Source organism: Hemiscyllium ocellatum, chromosome 9 (assembly GCF_020745735.1).
Source record: "Hemiscyllium ocellatum isolate sHemOce1 chromosome 9, sHemOce1.pat.X.cur, whole genome shotgun sequence".
Lineage (NCBI taxonomy): Eukaryota > Metazoa > Chordata > Chondrichthyes > Orectolobiformes > Hemiscylliidae > Hemiscyllium > Hemiscyllium ocellatum.
Genome location: NC_083409.1, coordinates 110,855,071 through 110,880,454, shown reverse-complemented (window position 1 = coordinate 110,880,454; position 25,384 = coordinate 110,855,071). Strand labels below are relative to the sequence as shown.

At 42.3% G+C, this 25,384-nt stretch overlaps 1 protein-coding gene across 1 annotated transcript; it reads left to right on the top strand.

Moving 5' to 3' along the window:
- Positions 1–24,669, top strand: LOC132818559 (di-N-acetylchitobiase-like). The gene is made up of 7 exons (XM_060829617.1): positions 1–198; positions 1,163–1,301; positions 5,974–6,182; positions 11,728–11,896; positions 11,981–12,078; positions 19,675–19,681; positions 24,488–24,669. The coding sequence occupies exons 1-7, from the start codon at positions 1–3 to the stop codon at positions 24,667–24,669; spliced, it is 1,002 nt and encodes a 333-aa protein (XP_060685600.1).
- The last annotated feature ends 715 nt before the right edge of the window (positions 24,670–25,384 follow it).

The window sequence follows — 25,384 nt, the reverse complement described above, 5'->3', positions numbered from 1 at the left end:
ATGAAGCATCTCACTGTGTCTGATGGATCTTCATCTCCGGCTGAGAGGATGTGCTGGAGTTTGGTTTTGGTGCAGTTTCTGGCGGTGCTGGCGCTGGGGATCCTCTCAAGCCCCAGGGCTGCTTCCTTTGCCAGGTGTCCATGTCCATCCCTGAATCTGTGCCACCGTCTTCCCGCTGACCATCAGTACCAAGTCGAGGTGGGTATTTGCAAACCGTTCAATTCTCTGGTTGCACCCTCTGGAGGATGGTCTTTCCCTCCCCGGGGCTGGCCTGGCTTCGGCTGGGGAACAGAGTGTCCCTCCCAGTCAGGCTCCAGCTCCACTCCGGGCCCTGGGGGATTCAGGCTGGAGAAGGCTCCTTGACACAAACCAAGGGTCAGGTCCAGGCTGAGGGGCTGAGTCCTGCTCAGGGACAGGGGGAGCTGGACCAGCTCAGATCCTTGTTGGGATGCAGAGAGGATCAAATTCTCTCCAATCTGGATGGGAAAGTGTGCAACTTGCTCTCGTTCCAGCCTGTGTGAAACAGGAGCCTCGGGAAAACGGAGCAGTGCAAAGATATTTTAACAAGGGCAGCAGCAGCAGCAGCAGGAAAAGATTTCTGTTAAACGGTGTCCCTGATGTACAGCCTCTGGAACGAAGTGTGATCCATTCTGACAGTTTAATCCCATGGGTCAGGATTACCGTTTGCACAGAATATTGACCCAGAGAAAACACCAGGGCAACGTCCTGGGGTCATATTGAAGTACATTGTGATTTGAGTTTAATCTCTGTAAAACTGAGGTTCTGGTTCAGATTAAGGTGAATACAATGTACCAGATCCTGGAAACAATCCTTGGTGTAAAATGACACTGTAACTGTTCAGTAGCTGTTCAGGTTTGGATTATCTCAGTGTTACTCAGTGGCGATCATAGGAGAGTCAGCAAATAATCTGCAGATTTGTTCTGTTCATGATCCCATTCCTAATCTTGTCCCCTGACAACAGATAGAGTGATGGGGAATGCAGATATTTAATGCCAGTTTATATTGTTCACATTTTCCTTCCTCCGATTTCTAAACCCTCAGTGTCTAAGTAATGTTTCTATACTGTTCCAACCCAATAACATAATTCATAACCAGATGAACTTGCTTGATCAAATTGCTGACGGCCTGATTTCTGTACTAGGTGATCATGTTTGATCAAGGAGGAACGAATTGGCAACATTATGACTGGTCGAAGATCACCACAGTTGTTGTCAGTGATGATTTTGATACAAACATTGTATGTGAAGCTCATCAAAATAAGGCTCGAGTGATCCTACAAGGTAACTAATTTTATCAAAAGACACAGTTTGTGGTTGGCATGGTGGCTCAGTGGTTAGTGCTGCTGCCTCTCAGTGCCAGAGCTGCTGCTTCAATTCCTGCCTTAGGCAACTGTCTGTGTGAGTTTCCTCCCACAGTCCAAAAATGTGTAGGTTAGGTGAATTGGCTATGCTACATTTGAAGGGTTGATGTGGACTTGTTGGGCCAAAGGGCCTGTTTCCGCACTGTATTTTGACTGATCAGGACAATTCATAAATAAACCAATTTATACGCTTTTAGAGAAGCAGGCTGATTTGTTAAGAAGTGGAATGATGGAAACATTTACACAGAGTTGACAGCTAACTGCCTGCCTCCGTTAAACTTTGAACCAGACCATTTCCCTCTGTGTGGTTAAGGCAATGTCCTGTGAAATGAACTAGTAAATGGCTGTCATCGACTTTGTTGTGCTTGTATGAGTCCAATTGCAAACCAACCAGCTTCTTATACTGTATCAATGTTGGTGTTCCCTTTAAATTGGTATTCTTGTAAATTGTCCTGGTGAGTATAAGATGAAAAGCTTCAACAGAGTGTGTTTTTTTATCAGCAATTCTCAAGGACTGTATCACTAATTAAGTTATTTTAACAAAGCAAGACAAATCTCTTCTTGCCTCTGAACATAAGTAGTGCTTTTGACAGTGGCATAAAGGAACATTCAGTTTATAGAATTGAGGCTTAAGGAGACCAATCACGATCATGACCATGTTGGACTGAATGCCCCGTTTGTGTGTGGCATGCTCCATGTAATTTGATGATGTGAAGGTGCTGTGCTGAAACTGTCCTGCAACTCTGGAACAATGATCACTGATTATTCTACATTCCGTCTCTGAAATATGAAAATAGAGTGTATGTACCCAACACAAAATTAGCATCTGTTATTGATCTGTGCACCAAGGACTTCACACCAGCTTTCAACTGACATTTAATCTATTCATAAAATACCAGGAAACACAGCCACAGTTCCAATCTGTTTCCAAATTTGAGTCCCTGATTTCAATGAAGGAAATGCTGATATATAGTCAGACAATCTGTACAGTGACCAGTGAGCAGTTTTGGTCCCCACACCTCAGGAAGGACATACAGGCACTGGAGCGTGTCCAGCGGAGATTCACACAGACGATCCCTGGAATGGTTGGTCTAACATACGAGGAACGGCTGAGAATCCTGGGATTGTATTCATTGGAGTTTAGAAGATTAAGGAGAGATCTAATAGAAACTTACAAGATAATATATGGCTTGGAAAGGGTGGACGCTAGGAAATTGTTTTTGTTAGGCGAGGAGACTAGGACCCATGGACACAGCCTGAGAATTAGAGGGGGTCAATTCAGAACAGAAATGCAGAGACACTTCTTCAGCCAGAGAGTGGTGGGCCTGTGGAATTCATTGCCGCAGAGTGCAGTGGAGGCCGGGACGCTAAATGTCTTCAAGGCAGAGATTGATAAATTCTTGATGTCACAAGGAATTAAGGGCCATGGGAAGACTGCTGGTAAGTGGAGTTGAAATGCCCATCAGCCATGATTGAATGGCGGAGTGGACTCAATGGGCCAAATGGCCTTACTTCCACTCCTATGTCTTATGGTCTTATGGTCTTATGGAGCAGACAAGTTAGCAGTCACCAGAGACACTGATTTGCCAAGTCATTTGAAGAACAGTTATAATTGTGCTGCATCTTACGAGAAGTTCAAAATTTGCCGTCAGGACTTGCTGTAGTCTAGTTACTTGCTCCCTATTCGATGTGGATTGACTTTGCAATATTCAGTCAGGTGGAACTCTCTCATCTTACACACTCTGGTGGGTTGTCTGCATGTGCAGATATTCTCAATCAAACCTTCATCTACAGATACCTCCTGCTACAAAGCCTTTTTTGCCTTGGCTATGTTTTTCCACTTACATTCCAACTTAATCCATTTGTCAATCTCTCCACCACAATGTCTGCATGATCCCAGCTGTTGACAGGACAAGTGAGATCCCAGGTTGAAATCTGGAGTCTTAAATCATATTTGGTTCTTTCTTCAGTTTTTTTTAATTCATTCACTGGCTGTTGTCTATTCCTAATTGTCCAGAAGCCAATTAAGACTCAGTCATAATGATGTATAAGGGTATGGAATGACATGTAGGCCAGACCAGGTGAGAATGGCAGATTCCTTCCCGAAAGGATATTAATGAACTAGATTTTTTTTATGGCAGTTGATACGTGGTTGCCAATGTGACAGATTTTTATTGAATGAAGATTTCACCATCTGTCATGATGGGCTTTAAAACCATGTCCCCACAATACTGGCCTGGAGTTCCAATTCAGTGCCATTTCTCCATAGACCAGCACCACTCCTAAAAGAAGCACAACCACACGGTACTGCAGATTTCATTTCTAAAATAAAACAGAAATGTTTTATGCAAAGGAAAAATAATCCATGCCTGAAAGATTTTAAAACACATAAATATAATAATATTTATCCTCACACTATCACTTTACAAGAGAGAGGTGCATTCTCAACACATCAACACATGCTCTGAGGAAGGGTCACTGGACTGGAAACATTAATTCTGCTTTCACTCCACACATACTGCCAGACCTGTTGAGCTTTTCTGACAATTTCTGGTTTTGTGTAGGTTTGACTTACCTGTTCCTTTCAAGGACTGGTCTTGGATGTTCAGGTAGCATTTTCCTTGATTTAGCACACAACTAAGTTTTGATTTTTTTTTACTTCTGGGTGTGGAACCATCATACTAATACACTAACACAAGGTAACCTGCTTCCTAACAGTACTAAATTAATTCCTCCCTTCAGGGGCAACTGTATGAAACATCGAATTTTCATAGCACCTCCATTCGGAACTGAAAACAAAAGCTTTCCAGTGAATATGTTGTTACTTGTAAGACTCTTCCAAAGCAAACAGATTGTCATGATTACCCAAGGGGCTCTTTCTTCCTTACTGTCTTAAAAAAATTATGAATCCTGAAATATTGTCAAGTCAGTCCTTCAACACCCTCATACACACAGTCCAAACTCACACCTCACTAGTTCAAAGTCTAAACTCTAAAATAAATTACATCGATATATAATATATAGAGGAACCTCGATTATCTGACATTCGATTATCTGAATTTCGGATTATCCAAACAAGATCACGTGGTCCTGATGCTTGGCTAACTATGTTATCCAACATTCAATTATCCAGCACTGGATTAACTGAATGAAATATTCCCCGCCCATGTCCTTCGGGTAATTGAGGTTCCTCTGTATATTCTCACATCAGACAAGAGCCTTGAGCCATCCTGCTGTGTTATAGGCACTACGTCAGTATAGATATTTATATTTATGGATGTTGTTTGCAAGTTAAATGACACCTGGATTTGTAAATTTTCTGTAGAGTAATGAGGACCTCACCAATAGTATTGGTGCTGCAGCCCGTATTGCAGTTTCAACTTGAAATTGTTTATTTTAAAACAAGGTCAGAAGTCAGACGAGACCAGGCTATAGTCCAACAAGTTTATTTGAAATCACTTGATGAAGAGGCAATGCTCTGAAAGCTTGTGATTTCAAATAAACCTGTTGGACCATAACCTGGTCTTGTCTGACTTCTGACTTTGTCCATCCCAGTCCAACACTAGCACCTCCACATCATGATTTTAAAACAATATTGGATCAAAATATCACTTTTTTTTAGCAAACGAAGATTTACAATGTGGATGGAATGACATCAGAAGACTTCGTTTGGACAATCTGACATTTGTGACATTGTTTCACCAACTTAAAAATGTGCTGCTGGAAAAGCACAGCAGGTCAGGCAGCATCAAAGGAACAGGAGAATCGACGTTTCGGGCATAAGCCCTTCTCCTGTTCTTTTGATGCTGCCTGACCTGCTGCGCTTTTCCAGCAACACATTTTTAAGCTCTGATCTCCAGCATCTGCAGTCCTCACTTTCTCCTAATTGTTTCACCTACATCAGACAAACCAGCAGGAAACTTGCCACCAAGATACGTGAACACCAACTCACCACCAAAAGACACGACTAGTTTCCATACCTACAGACAAAGAAGGACACCACTTTGTCTGGGACGACACAACCATCCCAGGACAGGCGACACAAAGACATGCACAAGAATTCTTAGAGGCATGGCATTCTAATCAGAACTCCATCAGTAAACACACTGATTTGGAGCCTTTCTGTGTTCCCTTGAAAACAAAGAACTGGAAATGACATCATCCACTTTAAGAAAACCAGACCTATAAATAGAGAGGTGAGACATACCACCAGCAATTCACCAGAGAATTGATGTTACTGAGTATGGTGACGAAATGTCTGAAAACAAACCTTCCAGCTCAGTGAGCTAACTTACAGACTTATTGTCACACCTGTGTGCTGTATTTAAACCTGACTCTACCTGCGTATTGCAAATTCCTGTTTGTACAGTAATCATATCCACTTACAGAACAAGAAATGCACCACAGCGACAATTAATGGGCAGCTCAGTACTTCAAGATATTGAAAGGCCTTGAAACCAATATTCTCACTAAATTATCCTTCTCTACTTCTTGCTTGATGTTGGTAGTTCTGTTTTCTAAAGTAGTTTGGGATACCTTGCTATGCAAATGATGTAGAAGATGTTATCTGCTGTTTCTAACTTGTTTCTCAGCAAAGCTAAGCCTTGACATATTGTCCAATCAAAATCAGAGGAAGAAATGGATCAGTCGCTATGCTTCTGACGTAAAACAATTTTTTATGGATGGCATCAATTTGGATGTGACGTTCATGATTGACAACGAATCTATATTTTACAATGATCTAACCAGAATGGTTAGGGATACTGTCCAAACATTCCACAAAGAAATACCAGGATCCCAGGTAAAAGCATTTTACTATGAAAAAGTTAACAAGACATTTTATGTTTCTATGCTTCATCATAAAGGCATGAATATAAGCAAAGATTGAGACATTTTCTCAGCAATAGCCTTCACAGATACTCAAACCCATTAAAGTACTATATCTACCTTACTTAATTAAGTCTGCCCAGTTTTATTGGCCTAGGAACATTTTTTCAAGTTGAAGGCATGGATTCCTTTTCAATTCTAATTCTCAAGAGACTTCTACAAACTCTCACAATCTGGAAATTCTATAAACTGATCTCAACTCTCCTCATGTGCGATTCCTACACAAGGAACAGCCTACCTTTGCTATTAGGATAAAAGTATTCTTCCAAACTGAACAGAGCTCAGGCTACATGTGGCCACTGACCAAGTGTTTTTCTGTATGCCATAAAACCCAGCATTGTAAATACTTTATCAATTGACTCCAAAATTGGGGCATTTATGTTAACTCTCACGTTTTCTTAGAAATGATACATCTTGGTAACTCTTCCAAAATAACCTGTGAAGTAATCACTTCCACAGAACTAAAAGCAAAATCTGCTTTATCTTTGTTGTCAAAATAAATTCCCAAATGATAGTATAAGCTGTTATCATGATTTTCCAGAAGGAAAATGTGGAAAGGTATCCCAAAGAGGCAACTTAATCTTTTATCAAACTTCCCATCATCACTATATCTGTTTACATGAAACATATAATGATTTTTATAAAACTATTCTCTACACAAAAAAAATTGCTTGTTTATATTTTACTTAAAACACTTGCATTCCTATATTTGGAGGTGCCAGTGTTGAACTAGGGTGGACAAAGTTAAAAATCACATAACACCAGGTTATAGTGCAACAGGTTTGATTGGAAGCGCTAGTTTTCAGAGCGCTGCTCCTTCATCAGGTGGTTGTGGTCTTGACACCTCCTCAAAGAACTCAATAAGATTTGTGAGGCGTGACCTGCCCCTCACAAAGCCATGCTGACTGCCTTTAATCACACTATACTTTGCAAATATTCATAAATCCTATCCCTCAGAATTCTTTCCAAAACTTTGTTGACCACAGACGTAAGACTGACTGGTCTGTAATTGCCAGGGATTTCCCTATTACCCTTCTTGAAAAGAGGAACAACATTCACCTCCTTCCAATCCTCCGGTACGACTCCTGTGGAGAGTTAGGAGGCAAATATCCTCGCCAGCAGCTTAGCAACCTCCTTTCTTGCTTCCCAGAGCAGTCTAGGATAAATCTGGTCTGGCCCTGGGGACTTATCAATCTTAATGTTTGCCAAAATTTCCAGCACATCAACTTCATTAATTTTGACCTAGTCAAGACTGTATCCCAGCTCCTCAAAGTTTTCATTTGCAACAAGTTCCCTTTCCTTTGTGAAAATGGAAGCAAAAAACTAATTTAGGACTTCCCCTATCTGTTTAGACTCCACACACACGTTCTCTCCGCTATCCCTGATCGGCCCTACCTTCTCCCTGATCATTCTCTTATTCCTCATGTATGAGTAAAATGTCTTTGGGTTCTCCCTAATCCTCCCTAAGCCTTTTTCGTTCCCCCTCCTGGCTCTCCTCAGTCCATTTCGGAGTTCCTTTCTAGCAAGCGTGCAATCTTCTAAAGCTGTGCTAGATTGTTGCATCCTATGCCTTACGTAAGCTGCCTTCTTCCTTTTGACGAGAAGCTCCTCTGTTCTCACCATCCAAGGTTCCTTAACCTTACCCCTTCTTACTTGTCTCAGAGGAACAAATTTGTGCATCACTCACAACAACTGCTCCTTAAACAGTCTCCACATGTCTGCTGTGCCCTTTCTGTGGAACAATTGCTCCCAGTCTGTACTTCTCAATTCCTGTCTGATTGTGTCATAATTTCCTTTTCCCCAATTAAATATCTTCCCTCGGTAACTGCTCCTTTCACTCTCCGTGGCTATGCTAAATGTGAGGCAGTTGTCATCACCCACCATGAGATCTGACACCTGTCCTGGCTCATTGCCGAGCACCAAATCCAAAATGGCCTCTCCCCTTGTCAGTCTGTCTACATACTGAGTAAGGAAACCCTCCTGAACACACCTGACAAAAACCACTCATCCAAACCATCGGCACTTGGAAGGTTCCAGTAGATATTAGGAAAGTTGAAATCACCCATAACAACAACCCTGCTACTTTTGCATTTTTCCAAAATCTGTCTGCCTGTGAGATCTTCAATCTCTCTACTGTGTTACTGGTGGTCTGTCGAAAACCCCCATTGTGGTGGCTGTTCCTTTGCTGTTCCTAACTTCCACCCATATTGACTCAGTAGACAAACCTTCCTCAACAACCTTGTTTCTGTAACTGTGATGCACTGTCTGATTAGCAATGCTACACCCCCTCTGCTTTTTCCCCCTCCCTGTTCATTTTAAATGTTCTAAACCTTGGAACATCAAGCTACCATTCCTGTCCCTTGGAATCCCACATCTCCGTTATGGCCACAACATTGTAGCCTCATGTACTGATCTATGCTCGAAGTTCATCACTCTTAATTCGGACACTCCTTGCCTCAAGCAGACACACTTTAACCTTTGTTTCATCACATGAGAAACCTTCCTAATAGAATTCAATATATTCTGTCACTGTCCCATCTGCAACTGACTCCCTCTTAGACATGTAGCTCTGATTCCTACCCCCCTGCCAATCTAGTTTAAATCCTCCTGAATTACACGATCAAATCTCCCACCCAGGACATTTGTGCCCCTCCAGTTCAGGTGCAACCCGTCCATCATGTACAGGTCCCACCTTCCCCAGAAGGTATCCCAATGGTCTAGGTATCTGAAACCCTCCCTCCTGCATCAGCCTCGCAGCCACGTGTTCGCTGACTGTTCCTCATCTCACTATCTTGTGGCACCGGTAGCAAACCCAAGATCACTACTCTACACGTCCTGCTCTTCAGCTTCCAACCTAACTCTCTGTAGTCACTTTTCAGATCCTCAGTCCCTTTCCTGGCTGTATCATTGGTGCCAATATGTACCACAATTTCTAGTTGCTCACCCTCTCCCTTCAGAATCTTGTAAGCCTGATCGGCAACATCCCAGACCATGGCAACATACTTTCCGGGAGTCCCATTCCTGACCACAATATCTCCTATCAATCCGTCTAACTACTGAATCCACTACCACTAGCGCTTTTCTATTTTCCCCCTTTCCTTTCTGAGCCGCAGGGCCAGGCTCAGTGCCAGAGACCTGACAACTGTGACTTTCCCCTGGTAGGCCGTCCCCACCAGCAGTATGCAAAATGGTATACTTATTGCTGACGGGAACGACCACAGGGGATCTCTGCTCTGACTGTCGGTTCCCTTTCCTCCCCCTGATTGTAACCCAGCTGTCCTTAACCTGTGTCTGGGGAGTGACCACCTCCCTGAACATCCTCTCAATTTCCCCCTCATATTCCCAGATGATCCGTAGTCCATCCAGCTCCAGTTCCCTAACTCGGTCTTCGAGGAGCTGGAGTTGGGTGCACTTCCCGCAGATGTAGTCGGCAGAGACATGTACAGTGTCTCTCACCTGCCACATTCTACAGGAGGAACATGCAACTGCCCTCACATCCATATCCCGCCATGCTGAAAGCCTGCACAAAGCTAAACAAAGGAAGAGAAGAAAAGAAAGAGAAACCTGAAAACTTACCTAGTTTACCGACTCTTAGTAAGATTAGAGGAGGTGGGGTGGAGGGATGCCCTAATGTGTAGGGTCTCAGGTTTAAATGTCACCAAGTTAAAACCTTCACAGAAGTCCTTTGCTCCTCCCTCACATCTCTCGGCTATTTCACAACAGTTGAAATGGTTTCTCACAACTACATTCAGCTATTCATACCTTTCATGAAGATAAGCTCTAACCATAGTTTTCAAAATTAAAAATCACACAACACCAGGTTATAGTCCAACCGGTTTATTCAAAATAAACCTTTCAGACTGCTGCTCTGGTAGCCAGTCTACCTGCCGTCACTAGTTATCTGACAAAGGAGCAGGGCTCCAAAAGCTTGTGATTTCAAATAAACCTGTTGGACTATAACCTATTGTTGTGTAATTTTTAACTTTTGTCCACCCCAGTCCAATATCGGCTCCTCCACATCATAGTTTTCAAAGTTTGATGTCATCTTTCCAATGCACTGTGAGATTGTGGCTATAAGCACAAGAGATAAATTGCTTACGTCCCAAACTTTAGGCTTTGTTTCAAAATTTGGGACATAACATTTGATCCTTGATCTGATTGTATTTCTTTGAGTAATCCATATGTTGTTAAAAAAAAGACCTTTCATTGCTTTAAGCATAATTATATAAAGGTACTGATTCTCACTCCTGGTTTTAAGTAATGGTCCAGCACAATCTATTGAGGTCATGCTAGACAGTTGTTTGAAAGCTGGTATTGGAATTAAAGGCACTGAATTCATTGAAAATTGGAGTTTCCCCACTACCTGGCACATTTATCAAAATTTCCCCACATCCTTTAATGAAAGAAATTTTACTCTTTTAGCCTGAATTTTTCTGGAAAAGCTACCTGAACTACCATTGAAATTTTGTGAGTCACTGATAAAATTTCTAGATAATAATCAGATGGATCTACTAGCTAATGGATTACTGCTATTCCTCATTTGCTGGTATCATTGGTTCAGTTTCCATTTCTGAAAAGATGAAATTTAACGCTGATAAATGTGAGGCGATGAACTTGGGGAGAATTAACAAGACAAGGGAGTATTCACTGAATAGCAGGACACCAGGAAACTCAGAGGAATGGAGAGATCTTGGGGTGCTTATCCACTGATCCCTGAAGGCAGCAGGATAGAGTAATAGGGTAGTTAAGGACATATATGGGATTCTTGCCTTTATCAATTGAGGCATAGATTCTAAGAGCAGGGTGTTCATGTTGCAGCTGTACAGGACTTTGGTTAGGCCACAGCTGCAGTATTATGTTCCGTTCTGGTCATCACGCTATAGAAACGATGTGAGTACAGTGAAGAGGAGATTCACCAAGATGTTGCCTGGAATGGAGTATTTCAGTGATGAAGAGAAGTTGGATAAGCCTAAGTTGTTTTCTTTAAAGCAGAGAAGGTTGAGGTGGAGTCCTGATACAGGTGCATGAGGTTATCAGGGGCGTGGACAGAGTGAACCAACATCAGCTGTTCCCCTTATTGGAAGGTCAGTAACAAAGGGGCATAATTTTAAGGTGAAATCCAGGGAATTTGAGAAAAAGATATTTCACCCAGAGGATGGTGGGAATCTGGAATGCTTCAGAGGGTAGTTGAGGGCATCCAAGTACTTGGATGAACACGAACAATGTCTAACATTCAAGGCCATTGAGCAAGTGCAGGAAAATAGGACTGTTTTAGATTTAGAATAGTTTTTGTCAGTGCAATCTCAATGGACTGAAGGGCCTCTTCAGTACAGTATGGTCCTGTCATTCTGTGACATTGCCCTAAGTTCACATTCCAAGAAACTAGTTTTATAAATACTGCTCAACTCCAACCCAGATTTATGGCTAAATTAACTTTTTGTATTATATCTTGGTCCCAGGTTTCATTTAATGCGCCCTGGTCTCCTTGCAAGAATAACCGATGTTATGATTTTGTGGAAATTGCAAATGCCTGTGACCTTTTAATAGTGGCATCGTTTGATGTGCAGAGCTTCATGATGGATGAATGCTTTGCAAAAGCAAATGCTCCCTATGTTGAGGTTTTTACAGGTATGTACAACACAGCATGTAGTTCAAGTTCTGCCTGATCTATATCATTCTTAATCTAATACAATAATTTCTTTCTACCTTTAGGTCTGTTAAATTATATTAGGCTCGGTATTGATTCCAAAAAGCTGATAATGGGAGTTCCATGGTTTGGTTATGACTATCTCTGTGAGCAGTACTTTGAGGTAAGGAAAAGTAATTAGTTTGTATTTTATAAGAAATGAGAATAAAGTAAGTTTATTCAAAACACATTCCAATTGGTACATTAACTGTCCAATCAGAGCAATTAATTATATCCTCAATGCATTCACTTTCAAAACCTTTAGAACTTGGTAAATTAATATTGTTAGTATCTTCCCTCCGTCATCTTAACTTTGCACTGACTTCCATTTGCGAGCACTGATTGTTACCTTGGTTTACATTAACCAAGACACTTAATCTTTTGTTTAATTGAAGCTTTCCACCAACTGCTTCCTTCCAGACTGTAAACTGAAGCTTTTCAAATCATTTCTCAAAGCAGATCCGTTTACAGAGAAACTGGGAGGAGGATCGAAAGGAGATGTCTCCATCCTTTTGAGCCTCTTCCACTATCCCATTAGGAAGATAAAGGTCTGAATTCCTTGGTTCACTCATGCTTAATGTTCTTGATCAACAAGAACAATGTTCAGTTTTGGTTTTGAGATTTTAAGTTGTTTCATTTCTCTGGAATTTCTGTCATAGCCTGTATATTTGGAGGTCAGTCAGGCTGCTGCCATGTAAGAACATAGGACATAGGTGCAGGCGTAGGCAAATCTCAGAAAGGTGTGAGAAAAACAGGGTTTTAGTTATGTGGAAAGATAATATTCCCTACAATATGGAAACAGGCCCTTCAGCCCAACAAGTCCACACCTACTCTCCGAAGAGCAACCCACCCAGACCAATGTCCCTACATTTACCCCTGACTAATGCACCTAACACAATGAGCAATTTAGCATGGCCAATTCACCTAACCTGCACATCTTCAGACTGTGAGAGGAAACTGGACCACCCAGAGGAAACCCCATGCACACACGGGAGAATGTGCAAACTCCACACAGTTGCCTGAGGTGGGAATCGAACCCAGGTCCCTCGCGCAGTGAGGTAGCAGTGGCAACCACTGAGCCACCGTGCCACCCTCATACAGGATTTCAACTTCAACTGGTATTAACATTAGCATAGAACCTAGAAAGGTACAGTGCAAAACAGGCCCTTCAGCCCATGATGTTGTGCCAAGGATTATTCCTAATCAAAAATCAAATAACCTAACCTACACATCCCTCAATTCGCTTGCTGTCCTTGTGCATGTCCAGCAGCCACTTAAATGTCCCTAATGACTCTGCTTCCACCACCACCACTGGCAACGCATTCTATGAACGCACAACTCTCTGTGTAAAGGACCTACCTCTGATGTCTCCTCTACACCTTCCTCCTAATATCTTAAAACGATGACTCCTCATACCTGTGAATCCTGACCTGGGGAAAATTCTCTGGCTATCAACTCAATCCATGCCTCTCATTACCTTGTATACCTCGATCAGGTCACCTCTCTTCCTCCTTCTTTCCAGAGAGAAAAGTCTGAGCTCATTCAACCTTTCTTCATAAGACAAGCCCTCCAGTCCAGGCAGCATCCTGGTAAACCTTCTTTGCATCCTCTCCAAAGCCTCTATATCTTTCCTATAATAGGGCGACCAGAACTGGACACAACATTCCAAGTGTGGTCTCACCAGGGACTTGTAGAGCTGCAGCAAAACCTCGTGGCTCTGAAACTCGAACTCCTTGTTAATGAAAGCCAAAACACCATATACTTTCTTAACAACCCAATCAACCCCGGTGGCAACTTTGAGGGATCTATGCACTTGAATACCAAGATCCCTCAGTTCCTCCAAACTGCCAAGAATCCTGTCTTTAATCCTATATTCAGCACTCAAGAGAGACCTTCCTGTTTCATCACCTCCTCAAAGAACTTAATAAGATTTGTGAGGCATGACCTTCCCCTCGCAAAGCCATGCTGGCTGCCTTTAATCACACTATGCCTTGTCCAAGAGCCATAAATCCTATCCCTCAGAATTCTTTCGACAACCTTGCTGACCACAGATATAAGACCGACTGATCTGTAATTCCCAGGGATTTCCCTACTCCCTTCTTGAAAAGACAAACAACATTTGCCTCCCTCCAATCCTCTGGTACAACTGCTGTGGAAATTGAGAAGGCAAAGATTAGATTACTTACGTGTAGAAACAGGCCCTTCGGCCCAACAAGTCCACACCGACCCGCCGAAGCGCAACCCACCCATACCCCTACATTTACCCCTTACCTAACACTACGGGCAATTTAGCATGGCCAATTCACCTGACCCGCACATCTTTGGACTGTGGGAGGAAACTGGAGCACCCGGAGGAACCCCACGCAGACATGGGGAGAACGTGCAAACTCCACACAGTCAGTCGCCTGAGTCGGGAATTGAACCCAGGTCTCAGGCGCTGTGAGACAACAGTGCTAACCACTGTGCCACCGTGCCGCCCACTTCGGTAGATCTTCGCTAGCAACTTAGCAACCTCCTTTCTCGCTTCCTGGAGCAGTCTAGGATAAGTCAGGTCTGGCCCTAGGGACTTATCAATCTTAATGTTTACTAAAGTTTCCAGCACATCAACTTCCTCAATCTCAATCTGTTCAAGCCTGTTTCCCAGCTCCTTGAAGTTCCCATTCACAATAAGGTCCCGTTCCTTCATGAAAACCGAAGGAAAAAACTCATTTAGGGCTTCCCCGATCTGCTCAGACTCCATGCACAAATTCCCTACGCTATCCCTGATTGACCCTACTTTCTCCTTAATCACTTTCTTATTCCTCACATATGAGTACAATGCCTTTGGTCTCTCCCTAATCCTTCTTGCCAAGCTCCTTTCTAGTGAGCCTGTAATCCTCTAAAGCTATTTTGGACCCTTGCTTCCTCCACCTGACGTAAGCTGCCTTCTTCCTTTTGACAAGAAGTTCCTCAGTTCTCATCATCCAAGGTTCCTTGATTTTATCCCTTCTTGCCTGTCTCAGAGAACCAAATTTGTGCATCACTGCTCCTTAAACAATCTCCACATTGTCTGTGGTGCCCTTTCTGTGGAACAATTGCTCTTCCCAACTCCTGTCTGATAGCGTCATAATCTCCTTTTCCCCAAATAAATATCTTTGATTTTCCTACTGCTAATTGGGGGTCTGTAGAAAACCCCTAATGTGGTGGCTGTTCCTTTGCTGTTCCTAACGTCCACCCATACTGACTTGGTTGTCAAACTTTCCTCAACGACCTTCCTTTCTGTAGATGTGATGCACTCTCTGATGAGCAATATTAACCCCCCATCCTATTTTCCATCCCCCCACCGTTCTTTTTAAATGTTCTAAACCTTGGAACATCTAGCAACCATTCATGCCCCTGTGAAACTCATGTCTCTGTTATGACCACAACATCAGACTCCCAAGTACTGATCTATGCTCTAAGTTCATCACCCTTATTTCTGACACTCCTTGCATTAAAGCAGACACACTTTAACCGATTCCTTTGTTTCATCGCATGAGAAACCTTCCCAATAGATTCACTACATCCTGTCATTGCCCCATCTGCAACTAACTTCTCTCAGATGTATAGCTCCGGTTCCCACCCACCCCCACCAAACTAGTTTAAACCCTCCCGAACCACATGAACAAATCTCTCACCCGGGACATTTGTGCCCCTCCAGTTCAGGTGCAACCTTTCATATACAGGTCCCACCTTCCCCAGATCGCATCCCAATGATCTAAGTATCTGAAGCCCTCCCACCTGCACCTGCCTCGCAGCCATGTGTTAAGCTGCACTCGCTGACTGTTCCTCATCTCTCTATATCGTGACACCGGTGCAAACCTGAGATCCCTATTCTACTCGTTCTGCTCTTCAGCTTCCAACCTAACTCTCTGTAGTCACTTTTCAGATCCTCAATCCCTTTCCTGGCTATATCATTGGTGCCAATGTGTACCACGATTTCTGGCTGCTCACCCTCCCCCTTCAGAGTCCTGTAAACCCGATCAGCAACATCCCGGACCCTGGCATCGGGGAGGCAACGTACCTTCCGGGAGTCCCGTTCCTGATCACAAAATCTCCTGTCAATCCATCTAACTATTGAGTCCCCTACCTCTACCCCTATTCTCTCCTTTTCCCTTCTAAGCCGCAGTGCCAGGTTCAGTGCCAGAGACCTGACAACTATGGCTTTCCCCTGGTAGGCCGTCCTTACCAGCAGTATCCAAAATGGTATACTTAGTGCTAAGGGGAACGGCCACAGGGGATCCCTGCCCTATCTGTTGGTTGCCTTTCCTCCCCCAACTGTAACCCAACTGTCCTTGTCCTGTGTCTGAGGAGTGACTGGAGGATAGCTAATGAGGTTTCTGTGTTCAAGGAAGGCAGCAGGGATAGATCAGGTCATTACAGAGCAGTTAAATTGATATCAATAGTCAGGACAGGTTGGAAAAAACTTGGAAGGACATGATTAAGCAACACTTGGAAAGACAGAGATCGATCAGAGATAGTAAGCATGGCTTTGCTGGATGGAGATCCTGTGTGACTAAGTTAGTCAAGTCTTTTGAAAAGGTGGCTAAATGTATTGATCAGGGTAAAGCAGTTGCTGTGGTTTACATGGACTTCAGCAAGGCATTTGACAAGGTCCCATTTGGAAGGTGGGTCCAAAAGGAAGTTGGGATCCAAGGAATGAGGCAAACTGGATCCAAAATTAGATTGTCAACAGGAGGCAGAGTGTGATGGCGGAGGGATGTTTTTGTGATTGGAAGCCTTTGTCTAGCTGTGTACCGCAAGGATTGGTGCGAGGAGACTTTCTGTTTGTTATGTACATTAATGACTCAGACATGAATGTAGAAAATATAATTCGCAAGTTTTCATATGACATGAAAATTCAGCTATTGCTGGTATTGAGGAGGATGGCCTCAGGCCAACATTGATCAGCTGGTAAATGGGGCAGAGGAATGGCAGAAGGAATTCAATTCCAATAAGTGCAGGCAATGCATTTTGGGAGGTCGAATAAGAGAAGGATTACACAACAAATGGTAAACCTAAAGAGTACTGAGGACAAAGAGGCCTTGATGTAGACGTCCATAGATGCCTGAAGGTTAAAATGAGGACTTCTACATCAAGGTTCCTTTGTTCTACCATTAGGGTCTACCATTTGTTGTTGTGTTGGAAACCTGAGTCAGGATTAGAGTCATGTTGGAAAAGCACAGCTGGTCAGGCAGCATCCGCAGAGCAGGATGCCTGAAGATGTCAGCACAGGGAGACAGGGTAATGAAAAAGGCATCCGCGATACTGGCCTTCATTAGCCAGGACATAGAATAAAGGAACAAGCAAGTCTTGTCACAACTTTGTAAGGCATTGGTCAGACGACAGATGGAATAGTGTGTGTGTGTGTGTAGTACTGTTCACCACACTCTCAGAAAGTTGCAAATGAGATATACCAGGATGTTGCCTGGGATAAAAAGTATCAGTTATAAAGAGAGACGGGATAGGCTGGGTTGTTTTCTCTGGAGCAGAGGATGTCGGGGGTGGGGTCGTGCTGGAGGATCAGATTGAGTTATACACAATTCTGAGAGTCACAGACACAGTAAGTCATGAGAATCTCTTTCACCCATGGCAGATGATTCTAAGACCAGAGGGCATGGGTTTATAGTGAGGAATAAGTGCTTTAGAAAAGATCAGAGGAAAACCATTTTCACCCAGAGGGTGGTAGAAATATGGAAGGTGCTGCCTGAGAGGGTGGTGGAAGCAGGTAGTCTTGCAACTATTAAGAAGCATCTCGATTAGCACCTAAAATGCCAGGGTATAGTAAGGTACGGGCCAAGTTCAGGTAAATGGGATTGATGTAGTCTGGGGTTTGCTGGTCAGTTTAGACATGGTGGGCTGAAAGGTCTGTTTCGAGACTGCATACATCTGACTCTCTCAGCAGACCATTCAGCCCCTCGAGCCTGCTCCACCATTCAACTCCATCATGGCCATTCTTCCACCTCAGCATCATTTTTCTGTATTGCTTCACTTTTCCCGAAGGTTTTTAGCATCTAAAACTCTCTCAGTTTCTGTCTTTGACATACTCAGTGATTAATCCTCCGTAGGTAGAAAGGTTCAATGATTCACTGAGCCGTGCAATTCCAGTTTATCTCAGTCTTAAATGGACTATCTTTTATTCTGCCAGAGCCTTTTTAATGTTTGTAAAATAACGGTGCTCACAAGTTCTCTTCCTTTCCTTTTTTGTATTTTACAGCCTGGAAGATGTTATGTGACAGTACCTCCCTTTGGAGTTGGTTTCTGTGGTTCTCTCATTGCGAAGGTGGTCCCATACAAAGACATTATACAGCAGCTGCCCGACTCTATTACTGGCAGATACTGGGATGATAACCACAAATCCCCATATTATGTTTACAAGGTAAGGCTGCCAAACTTAAGGAAAAATTGCATACAGTTATGCAAAACTGGAGGGAAGTCAAAGATGAGACCAAAAAATTAAGAAAACAAAACATAATTAAAAGTCTACTAAAGGAGGAAAAATTAGATATGAGGGAAATCGTGGCTAGGAATATAGAAACAGGTGGTGAGATCTTGTAATTATATTTCCAAAAGAAAGGGAAAGAGAGTGTTGGTCTGAGAGAACGCAGGTATGGGGAATTGGACAGAGGATCGGCTGACTGGCAGAAGGTGAAGGAACAGGTAGTGTTGAGGAAGCAGGGAGGCTGCACAAGGACTTGGACAGGGTAGGAGAGTGAGCAAAGGTATGGCAGAAGAAATGCAATGTGGGAAAGCCGGTTTATGTACTTTAGTAGGAAGAATGGAGGCGAAGACTATTTTCTAAATGGGGAAAGGCTTTGCAAATCTGAAGCACAAAAGGACTTAGGTGTCCTAGTTCAAGATTCTCCTAAGGTTAACATGCAGGTTCAGCTGATGGAGAGGAAGGCAAAAGCAATGTCAGCATTAATTTAAAGAGGGCTTGAATACAACACCAGAGTTATACTGCTGAGGCTGCATAAGGATCTCATCAGACCACATTTGGAATGTTGTGAGCAGTTTTCAGCTCTGTACCTAAGGAAGGATGTGCTGGCATCAGAGTGGGCCGAGAGGAAATTTATAAGAATGATCCTGGGGATGAAGGGCTTATCATATGAAGAGCAGTTGGGGACTCTGGGAGAGTACTTGACACAGTTTGGAAGGTTGAGGGGGATCTGATTGAAACTTACAGAATATTGAGGGACCTGGATAGAATGGACATAGAGAAGATGTTTCCACGAGTCGGAGAGACTAGGGACCCAAGGGCACAACCTAATGCTGAAGGATCGACCCATTAGAACTGAGATAAGGAGGAATTTCTTCAGCCACAGGGTGGTGAATCTGTGGAGCCCATTGCTACAGAAGGCTGTGGAGGCCAGGTCATTGAGTGTATTTGAAACCGAGATGGCTAGGTTCTTGATTAGTAAGGGGCTCGAGGATTATGGGAACAAGACAGAAAATAGGGTTGAAAAGCATAACAGCCATGATTAAATGGCGCACAAATTGGAATGGGCTGAATGGCCTAATTCTGATCCTATGTCTTATGGGAGTAAGGAGATGGCAAATGAATCAAACAAATATTTTGCATTAGTTTTCACTGTAGAGGTACAAGTAACATCCCAGAAATAGCTATAAATCAGGAAATCAGAAGAGAGGGAGAAACAATGCAGATGTGGCAATTATATTATTGGAATCGGAGGCTGATAAGGACCCAGGTCTCAGAGAGATTTCATCCTAGCATCTTGAAAGAAGTGATAGTTGTTGTGTTGGTTTTGATTTTCCAAAATTTCCCTGAGTTGAGGAAGCTACTGGTCAATTAAATTAACATTTGTTGCAATGAAGATGTTAGAAGCTATTGATAAATACATTACAGCAGCACACTTAAAGAGGTTAATCTTGCAACATAAATGTGGCTCTTAGAAAGGAGAACTAATAGATGTAGAGTATTAAAATTTCCAGAAGACATTTAATCAGGTGTAACACCACAGGTAAATGTAGAAGGAAAAGGTCAAGGTGTAGGGAGTCACACATTGGCATGGACAGAAGGTTGAGAGCTAACAGACAATGGGTAGAAATGAATCAGTTTCTGCTTGGAAAGATGGAATGAGTGGGACCTCAGTGCTAGGACCTCAACGTTTTGCAAATTATATAAATGACTTGGATTATGCAAACAAATGCTAGATTTGCTGATGACACAATAATTATTGGAAAACGAGTTGTGAAAAGGACATCAGGAAACCATGAGGGGAGTCACAGTTAGTTTTAGTGAATGGACAAAGATCTGGCGAGTGGAGTTTAGTTTGGGAAAATGTGGAATTGGCTCATTTCAGTAGAAAGGATAAAAAAAAGCTCATTATCAAAGTGGTAAGAAGTTGCAGAGCTCTGGGATGTATAAAGATCGGTGTGTCCTGGTGCAGAAATTGCAAGGGTAAATATGCAGTTGTAGCAAATAATCAGAAAAGCTAATGGACTTACAGTTTATTGTGATGGGAATTGAAAACAGAATTTGGGAGGTTATGCTTCATTTACACAAAGCACTGTGTTCTCATATCTGGAGTACCCTGCATAGTATTGGGTCTCCTTATTTAAGGAAAGATCCAAATATTTTGGAAACAGTTCAGAGAATGGTTCCTAAACTACTCCAGGTAGTTCTTCTATCACACAATGGTTGCAGTCCTGTCCAACCCCGCATTATAGAAAAATCCCGCTTTATAAACAGAGCTTAGTGTTGGCAATGCAATCACTCAACAGCTAACACATGTTTTAAAGGTTTGCTCTTTAGAAATAGTGTCCCCAATTCATCAGTTGTGTTACAGTGCATTCACATTAGTGAAACATGCATTATAGCAGATGGACCTGTACCTAGAATGGATGGGGTATCTTATGAGGACAGGCTAGGCTCGTATCTGCCGAGGGGATTCAGAAGGGTTGGAGGGGACTTATTTGAAACATAAGGTCCTGAAGTCATAGAGTCATAGAGATGTACAGCACGGAAACAAACCCTTCGGTCCAACCCATCCATGCCAACCAGATATCTTAATCTAATCTGGTCCCATTTGCCAGCTCTTGGCCCATATCCCTCCAAACCTTTCCTATTCATATAACAACCCAGATGCCTTTTAAATGTTGTGTTTGAACCAGCCTCCACCACTTCTTCTGGCAGCTCATTCCATACACACACCACCCTCTGCGTGAAAGAATTGTCCCTTGGATCCATTTTGTATCTTTCCCCTCTCATCCTAAACCCATGCTCCCTAGTTGTGGACTCCCCCACTGCAGGAAAAAGACATTATCTGTTTACCCTATCCATGCCCCTCATGATTTTATAAATCTCTATAAGGTCACCCCTCAGCCTCTGTGCTCCAGAGAAAACAACCCCAGCCTATTCAGTCTCTGCCTGTAGCTCAATTCCTCCAACTCTGGCAACATCCTTGTAAATCTTTTCTGAACCTTCCAAGTTTCACAACAGGGTCAAGGAAAATCCCAAAACCTTTTTATTCATAAATATGGAGCAAGACGGTAACTAGGAAAAGGGTTAGCCCACTCAAGGATAAAACAAAAAAGATATGCGTGGAGTCAGAGAAAATGGGTGAGATTCTTAATGAGTAGGGACATGGCAGATGTTGAGGTTAGGGATAGATCTTTGATTATTCTAGGTCAGATTAACAAAAGGGGGGAGGCAGTGTTGTGTCTGGATGGGATCTGAAGAAGGGCTTATGCCCGAAACTTCGAATCTCCTGCTCCTTGGATGCTGCCTGACCTGCTGCGCTTTTCCAGCAACACATTTTCACCTCTGATCTCCAGCATCTGCAGACCTCACTTTCTCCTGGATGGGATCTATACCAGGTTACCAAGGGAAGTGAGAGAGGAAATAGTTGGTGCTTTAACAGATATCTTTGCAGCATCCTTGAACACGTAAGGCCCCAGAGAACTAGAGAATTGCTAATGTTGCTTAAGAAGGGTAGCAGGGATAATCCAGGTAATTATAGACCAATAAGCCTGACGTCAGTGGCAGGGAAACAACTGGAGAAGATAGTTAGGGATAGGATACATACCTATTTGGAAGAAAATGTGCTTATCAGTGATTGGCAGCATGGTTTTGTGCAGGAAAGGTCATGTCTTACAAACCTAATAGAATTCTTTGAAGAGGTGACAAAGTCGATTGATGAGGGAAGGGATGTAAATGTCACACACATGGACTTTAGTAAGGTGTTTGGTAAGGTTCTCCATGATAGGTTGATGAAGAAGGTGAAGTCACATGGGGTCCAGGGTATTCTAGCTAGATGGATGGAGAACTGGCTGGGCAACGGGAGACAGAGAGTAGTAGTGGAAGGGAGTTTCTCAAAATGGAGACTGTGACAGTGGTGTCCCACAGGGATCTGTGCTGGGACCACTGTTGTTTGTGATATACATAAACGATCTGGAGGAAGGTGTAGGTTGCCTCATTAACAAGTTTGAGGGGCTGAGTGGCCTAATCCTCCCAGTTTGTATATTGATATATTCATATTAGTCAAAGTAAAATAGACACTGGGCATTGTAATATTCTTTGTCAAACGCAAACATTGCAGTGTTTCAGGATTCATTGTTTTCTGTGCACATGCGTCACCAGTGTTTACAACATGCAGCTTATACAGTAGAACATGTATAGTTGGAGATTTAACAAGAAAATGGAAGTTGGTAAGCAAAGCAACAAAACATGATGCACATTTGTTTTAATAAAAAGGATACAAGCAGTTGAAATCATTGTTTTAGTGATTTTAAAATGTTTTCTTTTCAAACTCTCTATCATTAGCAATAATGTAATCTTAATAATCAGAGAATACAAAGTTAAAATCATCATAGTCTTATGAAGCCACAGGGTATCCCTTTCATTAGACAAAGAGAAACAACTGGTGGTGGTGTAACCTGAGGGTCACCATGTCCCACATGTGGAGAGTGACTGAGAAGAGAATCCAACATGGGAGCCTCAGTTAGTGATGCTACTGGCATCACTCTGCTTCTCAAAGCAACTGTCAAACCAATTGATCTAAACCAGCCCACATCTCAGAATGTCAGTTTGAGTTTATATATTTGGTCTTTAAACATGTGCCTTGCATTCATACATTGCACAGCATCTCGGTGAATTTAATGAATTTGCTGTTATATACAGTGAACTGGAAATTGCTTTCAACCCTGCTTCATTAAAATAACTTTGAAAATTAAGTATTAAAATAAGTCCTTTCAGATGTGTAGTTAAGTGGCAAAACACAATTTTGCTTATCTCCCCAAAAGCATTGCTTGGCTGCTTTCCAAATTTCTTTAAGCTTCTCTAAATAGCATGTAGGTTTTCGGTCAATTAAACTGCTGATCACATCTTGGAAAAGATTTATGCATTCCATTGAAAATCTGCAAAATGTCCTTTTTCAATCACGCCCTTCTAATTATTATTTCCACTGCATCAGACATTCTATCAGTCTAAGTTTATATTGCCAACACCAGGTATGAAGTAATCTACTATTGAAGAGAAAACGAAAACAATTGTTTTTTGACTGATGAGAGACTTGAAAATGTTTACTTTCAGAAGAAACTTGGTGTGCTTATGAGTCCATCACAACAATAAAGTAGATAAGGTAGGATAGCCAATTAGGCAGGAAAGTTCTACACTAGTTTTTCATATTTCAAAATTCATATATAAAGAACTGTTAAGATCATTGCATAGAGCAGTGGTAAAGTAATATAGTTACCAAGAGGTTGCAATGTCTGAGTAACAATCCTTCCCACAGTTTTATCGGGCGTCGGGGAGGTCAGGCTAAAATTTCTCTGCACAATTTTCATCTACTTCCCTTACACTGATATAGTTACCTGACGGGGAATTGAGGCAAATGAAAAATTATTAATTTACATCTTTAAATTCTTGGCAGCTTCACAAGTGCGATTCTGAGAAAATACTGCCATTGGCAAAGGAATCTAGCGCACAGGACACAATACTGAATAAAGCCGAGGTTCTGTAGAACTGAAGGGAGGTGAAATTACTGCACACGAAAGGCTGTGAATCTTTGAAATTCTCTTCTCCCACGAGCTAAAGGTTTTCAGTTGTTGAATATGTTGAAGACAGAGGCCAACAGATTATCGGAAGTCAAGGTCATTGAGGAAATGGTGATAGTGTGGGAAGGTGGTTCTGAGGTTAAAGGTCAAGCACAGTCTACCTGAATAGCAAAGTAAATTCATAAGGCCATGCGATCTTCTTTAGCTCCTATTTCATACTTTCCTGTTCACTTTCAAAGCTTAATTGTTTAAACTATGAGGCAATCAACTTGATGTAACTTTGTGACTTTACAAGGGAAATTTCCATGTTATAGTGATGTTCCTGAATCAAAAATTCAGAGGATGTGAACTCAAATTCCACCCAAATTTGTTTCTTAACGCAGGTAATGAATGTTAGTTGGTGCTGTTTAAGATGTTCAGCATTGTCTCCAGAGCTTTGTACTGACCTAAAAGCATCTCCTATCTATGTAAATCTCTTTGGCTTTTATGGCAGGAAGGTGAAAAATACCATGAGGTCTGGTATGATGACCCAGAGAGCATTTCACTGAAATCATCTATCCTGAAGAAGCTAAAACTCCGTGGCATTAGTATGTCGTCAGGAAATTATCTAAACTACAGTACGGATCCATTAGCAGCAATGCAAACCGAACAAATGTGGAATGCTCTCTGCCCTTTCTGAGGAAAAGGACGAGTTTGATCCTATCAATCTTCATACGATCTAATTAGTTTTCCTACTTAATGCAGCAGAGTGTAAGTTAGTTTCCAATGTAGACCATTCACCCAACATAGTTCTGTAATGATTGAACATCTACGAATGAAATGCAAACCTACTGATTTGATGTGCAAAACAAGATCTGGTCACTTCAAGTAGCACATTAAATTGTTTACATGAGCTCACAATTTCAATCAACTGTTGCAATCCTTAACACCAGGCAGGAACTAGAAGCTGGAGAACAATTCTGCTTTCCTGTTGGGTAATAATCCAATCTGCTATACACATGTCTGTTCGAATCTTAATGCTCTTTTAATTCTCAATTGTTTTTAAGAAGGAAATAAATATATTCCTTAGAGTATATAGTGAAAGTAGGAACAGGGACTGAGTTAGAATTCCAGTCATGATCATATTAAATGGCAGAACAGGCCCAAAGAGCCAAATAGCAAAAGTGAGGATTGCAGATGCTGGAGATCAGAGTCTAGATTAGAGTGGTGCTGGAAAAGCACAGCAGGTCAGGCAGCATCCAGGGAGCGGGAAAATCGACGTTTCGGGAATTCCGATGAAGGGCATTTGCACGAAACGTAGATTTTCCTGCTCATCGGATGCTGCCTGACCTGCTGCGCTTTTCCAGCACCACTCTAATCTAGACCCTAAAGGGCCAAATGGCCTATTCCTTTCT

What these genes read in the sequence shown, in the direction of transcription:
- LOC132818559 (XM_060829617.1), top strand. Translation starts at nt 1, where the DNA reads ATGAAGCATCTCACTGTGTCTGATGGATCTTCATCTCCGGCTGAGAGG. An exon ending in ACCATCAGTACCAAGTCGAG is followed by an intron (nt 199 to 1,162) that starts GTGGGTATTTGC and finishes TTTCTGTACTAG; the next exon opens with GTGATCATGTTTGATCAAGG. An exon ending in GGCTCGAGTGATCCTACAAG is followed by an intron (nt 1,302 to 5,973) that starts GTAACTAATTTT and finishes CTTGTTTCTCAG; the next exon opens with CAAAGCTAAGCCTTGACATA.